This window comes from Microplitis mediator, chromosome 11 (genome assembly GCF_029852145.1).
Source record: "Microplitis mediator isolate UGA2020A chromosome 11, iyMicMedi2.1, whole genome shotgun sequence".
Lineage (NCBI taxonomy): Eukaryota > Metazoa > Arthropoda > Insecta > Hymenoptera > Braconidae > Microplitis > Microplitis mediator.
Window position 1 is genome coordinate 1,215,812 of NC_079979.1, and position 9,633 is coordinate 1,225,444.

The 9,633-nt window shown below is 32.0% G+C and overlaps 1 protein-coding gene across 1 annotated transcript; it reads left to right on the forward strand.

Annotated features, from left to right (window-relative positions):
- Positions 1-9,079, forward strand: LOC130677611 (transcription factor atoh8-like). The gene is made up of 2 exons (XM_057484455.1): positions 1-212; positions 5,732-9,079. The coding sequence occupies exons 1-2, from the start codon at positions 176-178 to the stop codon at positions 6,883-6,885; spliced, it is 1,191 nt and encodes a 396-aa protein (XP_057340438.1). The 5' UTR covers positions 1-175; the 3' UTR covers positions 6,886-9,079.
- The last annotated feature ends 554 nt before the right edge of the window (positions 9,080-9,633 follow it).

The window sequence follows — 9,633 nt, forward strand, 5'->3', positions numbered from 1 at the left end:
GCTTGAATCAGTAGATCAGTACGGCGCCAAACGTCTCGAAGTGAAGAAGCGCAGCTACAAAATATATTTCGTCCGTGCGGAAATTTTATATCGTGCGTAAAAAAACAATTTTGGATTCAGTGAAGTGAAAAAATTTTTTTTTCAACTGTGTGATGAAAAATAATTTTTTGGAAAAATGAATAGTGATACGTGTGAACTAACATATATAAAAGGTAATTATGATTAATTTTTTTTTTAACACTAGTGCGAGAAATGAAAAGTGTCCTAGTGTGGAAATGTGATTTTTTTTGTCCAGAGGATTTTTTGTTTTTGAATTTTATCACAATAATAATAATTAGGCGCCAGTCTGACGGGACAGAATCGAATGTAAGGTATTTTCTCGATTGCCGCTTACTCGAGGATGTGAACGCGGGAGAGGGAGTCGCGAGAAACCGAGTCGAGGATATAAAAAAAATAAAAAGAGATAGAGTCAAGGCGCCAGCGTGGGTTGTTACCAGACTTAATGACAAAGACTTTATATATACATATATATTATACATACATGCATATATGTGTGTATACATATGAAAAAAAAAAATTTGAATTTTTAAAGTGGGCGCCAATTTTTTGACTGCGGATTCTGGGCGTTCTATCGCGCCGACTTTGATCTTTTGGGGGGTTTTTGAATAGGAAATTTACTGGAGAGTTGATATAAACATCTACAAAAGTTCGATTCATCGAAGTTGTTAATTAAATAGAGTTTTTAGTGACAAGGCGCCTTGTTAGGGGCAAAGTTTTTACGGTGACGGTTTTTTGGGCATAATTCGGAAACTATCGGCCTGGGAGAAAAAATGATGAGGAGTAAAATTGTAGTTGAGAAAATTTCCGGTAAAAATTGTAAACAACTTTTTTTTCTAGGATGAATAGTTGAAGAGATAATGGCATAAATAGATGCGCGTTTGCTCAGTTGAGTAAACTGGATAAAAACAGGAAGTAAATATTTAATTGATAGGAGGAAGTACTTTTGAATAATTATCGGGTTTAAATATCTTGACATCAATTACACGGCAGACGCACCCACAGGCGTTACGAAACAATAGTTTGTGCGTGTGTGAGGCGATTATAGATGCACTTGTTGTTTTAAAAGGGGTTACTTTTAGTGTTGACGGCATAAATAATCTGGGGTGAGATTAACAATCTGTCGAGGTGAATTATAGTAGTTTGTGCACCTGTGGAACCTTTACTTTGTGAATTAATTTCAATGTTTTAAGTAATGAGAAATTTTCGGGGCTATTTTTTGTTGTGAAATTACAAGTTCGATATCTCGAAATCTATCGCTCGGAATTAAATTATTGAAAAATGAAAATTGTAGTCAAAAGTTCAAGTTTCAAAATGAGTCAAACTTCATCACTTAGTTTTGAAAAACTTCTGAGTTATGAATTTTTTAAGTTCGAAAAAGAAATTTTTAACAAATTTTGAACTTTGTCTAGCGATCTATATAGGTCGGGATCTCAAAAACTATCGATCCTAGATCAAACTCTTTGAGACAAAATTTGTAGCTACTAATCCTATCTTCAACTTGCAACCAACCCCGCTCCTTAATCTCTATAAGTTTCCAAGTTACGAATTTCCAAAGTTCAAAAAAAATTTTCCCAAAAATTCTTATTTTGATCCGTCTATCTATATCGATCGATATCTTAGAAACTATCGATCCTAGATCAAACTCTTTTAGACAAAAATTGTAGCTTCTAATCCTACCTTCAAATTGCAACCAACCCCGTTCCTTAATCTCCATAAGTTTCCAAGTTACGAATTTTTAAAGTTCGAAAAAAAATTTTCCCAAAAATTCTTATTTTGTTCAGTCTATCAATATCGATCGATATCTTAGAAACTATCAATCCCAGATCAAACTCTTTCAGACAAAAATTGTAGCTACTAATCCTACCTTCAAATTGCAACCAAGCCCGTTCCTTAATCTCTACAAGTTTCAAAGTTACAAATTTTCAAAGTTCAAAAAAAAAATTTTGCCATAATTTTCAACTCTGTTCTTAATCAGCTGATCTATATAAATCGATATAACTTAGAAACTATCGACCCTAGATCAAACTGTTTCAAACAAAAATTGTAGCTACTAATCCTATTTTCAAATTGCAACCAATCCCGTTCCTTAATCTCCATAAGTCTTCAAGTTACGAATTTCCAAAGTTCAAAAAAGATTTTCCCAAAAAATCTCATTTTGATCCGTCTATCTATATCGATCAATATCTTAGAAACTATCGATCCCAGATCAAACTCTTCTAGACAAAAATTGTAGCTACTAATCCTATTTTCAAATTGCAACCAACCCCGCTCCTTAATCTTCATAAGTTTCCATGTTACGAATTTTCAAAGTTCAAAAAAAATTTTCCCAAAAATTCTCATTTTGATCCGTCTATCTATATCGATCAATATCTTAGAAACTATCGATCCCAGATCAAATTCTTTTTTACAAAAATTGTAGCTACTAATCCTATCTTCAAATTGCAACCAATCCCGTTCCTTAATCTCCATAAGTTTCCAAGTTATGAATTTTCAAAGCTCAAATCAAAAGACCTTGATTTCTTATCTTTCATTACGAAAATATTAAATAACCTTTTTTTATCATTGAATTGCTATCAGAAAGTTAAAAAATAATTTTCTTGTCGGCACGTGCACATACAAGAACGCAGTTGTTAAAACAGTACATCCGGCCTGTGAAAATAACTCAAGACATCTGGAATAAATTTCAATTCGAATCCAAAAAAAAAAGTAATTTTCCTTACGAAAATTTGTTTCCTTCATTTTCTTGTTACATTGCATGCGTTTTGGAAAATAAAAAAAAAAAGTAAAAAAATTAAGTGAATAAATAAATTTACCAGATGTTTAGATCTCGCGAAGATCGGGACCAATTTGATTGGACGTAAAAAAAAATTAAATAAAAAAAAAAATTTAAGAGGAGACACGTGCGGAAAGTTAAATATGCAGATATATATATATATAGATATAGATATAGATATATATGTATGTATATATATGTATGTGGATGATAAAAGAAGGAGTATGTTGTAAAATACGCAAGTGGGCGAGACGGTCACCAGCTGCGAAGTCTGAAGACGGAGCAAGTTTAACTCCTACGTGATCTTTTATACCTTATTTTCTGACTCACGGATTTATTATATTTATTTTTTCATATATTTTGAACACGTGGTGCAGAAAAAAAAAATTTAAATGATTTATGAATATTTTTCGTTATTATTTTTGGGAAATTTAGGGAATTGATTCTATTTTTTGGACTTTGAAATGTTGTAACTTGGAAAATTATGGGAATTAAGAAACGGGGTTGGGTTCGTTTTGAAGAAGAGACTTAAGGCTACAAATTTTATGAAAACGAGTTTGATCTATGATCGATAGTTCCTGAGATATTGATCGATATAGATAGACGGATCAAAATGATAAATTTTTGGGAGAATTTTTTTTGAACTTTGGAAATTCGTCACTTGGAAACTTGTATAGATTAAGGAACGGGGTTGGTTGCAATTTGAAAATAGGATTAGTAGCTACAACTTTTGTCTGAAACAGTTTGATCTAGGATCGATAGTTTCTAAGTAATATCGATCTTTATAGATCAGCTGATTAAGAACAGAGTTGAAAATGATGGCAAAATTTTTTTTTAGAACTTTGAAAATTTGTAACTTTGAAACTTGTAGAGATTAAGGAACGGGGTTGGTTACAATTTGAAGATAGGATTAGTAGCTACAATTTTTGTCTAAAAGAGTTTGATCTGGGATCGATAGTTTCTACGATATTGATCGATATAGATAGTCGGATCAAAATGATAAATTTTTGGTAAAATTTTTTTTTGAGCTTTCAAAATTCATAACTTGGAAACTTGTAGAGATTAAGGAACGGGATCGGTTGCAATTGAAAGATAGGATTAGTAGCTACAACTTTTGTCTGAAACAGTTTGATCTAGGATCGATAGTTTCTAAGTAATATCGATCTTTATAGATCAGCTGATTAAGAACAGAGTTGAAAATTATGGCAAAAATTTTTTTTTTGAACTTTGAAAATTCATAACTTTGAAACTTGTAGAGATTAAGGAACGGGGTTCGTTGCAATTTGAAGATAGGATTAGTAGCTACAATTTTTGTGCGAAAGAGTTTGATCTGGGATCGATAGTTTCTGAGATATTGATCGATATAGATAGACGGATCAAAATGATAAATTTTTGGTAAAATTTTTTTTTGAGCTTTCAAAATTCATAACTTGGAAACTTGTAGAGATTAAGGAACGGGGTTGGTTGCAATTTGAAGATAGGATTAGTAGCTACAATTTTTGTTTGAAACAGTTTGATCTAGGGTCGATAGTTTTTAAGTTACATCGATCTATAGATCAGCTGATTAAGAACAGACTTGAAAATTATGGCAAAAATTTTTTTTTTGAACTTTGAAAATTTGTAACTTTGAAACTTGTAGAGATTAAGGAACGGGGTTGGTTGCAATTTGAAGATAGGATTAGTAGCTACAATTTTTGTGCAAAAGAGTTTGATCTGGGATCGATAGTTTCTAAGATATTGATCGATATAGATAGTCGGATAAAAATGATGAATTTTTGGTAAAATTTTTTTTTGAGCTTTCAAAATTCATAACTTGGAAACTTGTAAAGATTAAGGAACGGGGTTGGTTGCAATTTGAAGATAGGATTAGTAGCTACAATTTTTGTTTGAAACAGTTTGATCTAGGATCGATAGTTTCTAAGTAATATCGATCTTTATAGATCAGCTGATCAAGAACAGTTGAAAATTATGGCAAAAATTTTTTCTTTGACCTTTAAAAATTCATAACTTGGAAACTTTCGAAGATTGAAGACTAAAAAACGGTTCAAATCAAAGCTTAGGCTTCAGACTACAATTTTCATCAGCAAAAGCAAGCTCTGGGATCAACAGTTTCTACGATATTTATTTATATAAATACTTCCTTAAAAATCGAAAACCCAAAATTTTGATAAAAAAATTAATTTCCCTCAAAAAATTCATAACTAAAAAACTTATCGATATTAACGATCGTCATTGTGCTCAATTTGTGGATCAGATCCTTGGCTACAATTTTCACGACCCAGTTATCAAATTTCGATAATTAGTTCTCGAGATATCGATGTCTGATTGCAACAAATAATGCTCGTTATTTATAAATTGAGTTAAAAAAATTTCTCAATGAAAGATAAGACAACTTGCGTACGTACTTGCAATAAATTTTTCTATATTATCATAACAAGTTGTTTATTTATTCACATGTGTCTAGTATGCGTGTGTACGTTGATGAATGAGAGAGTAGAGAGTAAAAGAGAGAAAGAGATCGATTGGAGACTGACTTGATGGCGCCTGTCGCTGACCTCAAGGACCTCAATGATCAAACGTTTAGCTATTGCTATATCATTCTCTTATAAAATTATATTCATGTAATTTTTTTTTTACGTATAAATTGATTTAATCATAATTTAAAAAATTTTTTAATAGAGCAATTTTTCAAAATTACTTTTTTTTATTTTTTCTTCGATATTTCGAAGACTAGTTATCGAAACGTGATCAATGACCAGTGAAAATTGTAGCTAGAGATCTTATCTTTGAAATGAGCCCAATCAGAAGCCTTAATTTTAATTAGTTTAGAAGTTATGAATTTTTGAGTACAAAAAAAAAAAACTTTTATCAAATTTTAACAAAAATTTTTTATTCCAGACGTCATGTCCGGATCCGAGAAGGACGCCGGGTTCTGCAGCGGAGAGGACGAGAACCTGCACTCGCCTAGCGGCTCTGAGGACAGCGTGGAGGTCCAAATCTCCCCAATTTCTCTGCGGAACAAGCGGAAACTCGCCGAGCCTAAGAAGAACTGCAAGTCCGACGCACCTAATCGTCCATTGAAGAAGCGTCGGTTCATCGAGCGCTCTACTGGCTCCCCCTTCCGACCTTGGAGCTCCCCACACCCTGACAAGGCTGCCGAAGACACGCAAGAAGAGCGCTGGCGGCTGGAAGAAGAGCGTCGACGCAGTGAAGAATCCCAGCGTCTCTACGAGGCACGAATCCATGCTCAAGTCCTCGCTAGGCTTCAGTCAGTCCCTAGCGCTCCCCTCCCTTCTACCCGGGCCCAAAATTCTGGGCCAGAGAGTCCCACCACACGGCCCCACTCATCTCCCGTGAGTTCCATCCCCACTCAGGCCCCAGTCTCTGGCCCACTGAGTCCCGTTCCCACTAGTCTGAACCCCCACTCCGCTCGATTGAGTCCCAATCCTACTGCTAGGCTCCCCCACTCCTCGGCAAGGACCCAGCAGCTCTATGAGGACTTCCCCCACCAAGAAGAGCCTCTAGCTCTAGTTCTTCGTGGGGACGCACGTGTTCCAGCTCATCCAGGAGTCACAGAGGTTCCTTATGAGGACAAACGTTCGCTCAATAGTCAAAATTACGACAGAATAAATAGTAATAAATTAATCCCTAGCAGTCGGATGTCTTCCACAAGTCAGGCGATGTCTTCCACGAGCAACGGAATGTCCGAGCAATCGAATCCTTCAGGACAAAGGAACTACAAAAATATGACACGAGAGCGCAGGATTGAAGCCAACGCTCGGGAACGCACGCGAGTCCATACCATCAGCGCGGCTTTCAATACTTTGAGGAAGTCCATACCTGCGTATTCACACAACCAGAAACTGTCGAAGCTCTCGGTGTTGAGGATTGCGTGCAGTTATATTATGACTCTCAGCAAAATTGTTGGAGAGGGGGAAGATGAGTTGGAGGGGAGAGACAAAAATAGGGGAATGGAACTAGGGGAATGTGTGGATCTAGTTTCGAGAACGATACAGACTGAGGGGAAGTTGAGGAAGAAAAAAGAAGATTAGAGTCGAGGGAAGAATGGGAGTGGGAACTGGTGTCTCATTGTGGTGTCTAGTGATTTTTTTTTAAGTAGGATCTTTTAATTTTGTAAATCTAAAGAAGAATAAAAATATTTTATGGGTCTAGTGACTTTTAGAAAGTGATTTTGCGGACGATTGTTATTTATCACTGGAATTTGTCTAGAAATTTTATGAAACTAGGGAAGTTCTTGGGATTTTGTGAAGAATTCTAAAGATATAATTATAAGTAAATTTATCTCTAGAGAATTTGCCGGGGAATTTTTCTAGTAAATTTTTTGTGACTTAAATTTTTACGAGTTAAAGAAATGAGAAGGAAATGACTAGGGAATTTTTTTATTGATCTTGAGAATACCACAAAAAGTTTCTAGTGATTTTTTCAATGTACAAGATTTTTTAATATCTAGGGAGTTTTCAAAAATCGTTTTAAGTAAAAAATTTACAGAAAATGCCCTAGCTCAGCGAAATCTGGTGATTTTGTCTAGTAATTTTTTATCGAGTTACTCAAGGATTTTTCCAGGGAATTTTTTATGAACTAGTTGTTAACTAAAGTAAAAAATTTAACGATTCCTAGTTCTTGTTAATCTAGTAACATTTTTTACAACTTTTCCAAGAAGAAAAGTTTTCAAAAATTGTTTTCGGCTCAAAAGTTGACAATTTTACTAGAAAAATTCCCTAGATTGTTATCTAGTAACTTTGTCCAGGGAATTTTTCAAATACGGCTCAACTTATAAATTCAAATTTTATTGAAAAATCCCTAGTTCAAGAAAGTCTAGTAACTTTGCACATAATTTTCCCAGATAATGTTCCTAGGGGATTTTGGAGAAGTTATTTGGCACAGATTAAAGGAATATTAAAAAATCCCTAGATTCATAACTTCTAGTAATTTTCAAAATGAATTTTCGAAGAAATGTTCTAGACTTTGAAAGAAATTAATTTACTAGAAACGGAAAATTCCCTATATTTTTATCTGGTAACTTTCCCTGAGGGATTTTTGAAAATATAACTCAACTTATTAATTAAATCTCTCCGGGAAAATTCCCTAGTTCATGAAAGTCTAGTAACTTTTTTCAGAATTCTCCTAGGGAATTTTACCTGGAAATTTTGGAAAAATTATTCTCGGCACAAATTGAAAAAATATTATGAAATCCCTCGATTTATAACTTCTAGTAATTTTTCAGAAATTGTTCATAGGGAATTTTGAAGAAATGTTCTAGACTTTAAAAGAGAATAAATTTTCTAGAAACGGAAAATTCCCTATATTTTTATCTGGTAACTTTTCCTAAGGGATTTTTAAAAATACAACTCAACTGATTAATTAAATTTTCTCCGGGAAAATTCCCTAGTTCATGAAAGTCTAGTAAGTTTTTCCAGAATTCTCCTAGGGATTTTTTTCAGGAAAATTTTTGGAAAAGTTATTCTCGGCACAAATTGGAAAAATATTATGATATCCCTAGATTAATAACTTCTAGTAATTTTTCAGAAATTGTTCATAGGGAATTTTGAAGAAATGTTCTAGACTTTAAAAGAGAATAAATTTACTAGAAACGGAAAATTCCCTATATTTTTATCTGGTAACTTTTCCTAAGGGATTTTTAAAAATACAACTCAACTGATTAATTAAATTTTCTCCGGGAAAATTCCCTAGTTCATGAAAGTCTAGTAAGTTTTTCCAGAATTCTCCTAGGGAATTTTTCCAGGAAAATTTTTGGAAAAGTTATCCTCGGCACAAATTGGAAAAATATTATGATATCCCTAGATTAATAACTTCTAGTAATTTTTTAGAAATTTTCATAGGGAATTAGAAAAAATGTTCTAGACTTCAGAAGATACGAAATTTACTGTAAACTGAAAATTCTCTATATCGTCTGGTAACTTTCCCTAGTTACTTTTTTGCTAAAAAAAAATTAAATTTTCGTGCCATTACAGTGATTTTTCTTTACAGAAAATTTCCTAAAATTTTTTTTGTGGCCAATTAAATGATCTGCGATTTTTAATTGTAATTATAATTAGTGATTATTGTTAGCAAATAAATTGAATAAAAAAAAATTATGTATATGAATGCTTCCAGTTAAATATTTTACAGACTGAAACGCCAAGTACAAAAAAAGTTTTTTTTTGTAACCTAGTAATTTTTTTTTTTTCATTAACTATTCAATGCATTGTAAATATCCCATTATTATTATTATTATTATTAAGATTATTACTATTATTAATATTATTACTATTTTTATTATTATTTTGCTAAAAAATGTGATTGTCAGTGACGAGAATAAAAAATAAAAAATAATTTTTTTTTTACTTTCTGTACCTTATTATTAACAACTATAATTATTATAACAATAATTATGATAGTGATAAAAAATATAACAATAAATAAATATATTAATTGATTAACTATTTTTCTTATTTCGAATTAAAACCTTTTTTTTTATTTTAAGCTTCTTAGAAATTTTGATAGTTCATATCTCCCGCATGAAAATAACATATATTTTGATTATATATAAAAAAATATACCGTAAATATATAATTTTATAAAACGGCAAAAATGTATGTATAATAAAATATAATATTTATATAAATTCAAAGTTATACTTTGATTTATAATTTAAATTATAAAAAAAATATATACATACTTTCATAATATGTAATATAATTATAAAATATAATTTTTAACTTATAAAATTCATTATAAATTTACATATATTGGAATGATATATAATAGAATATATTTTT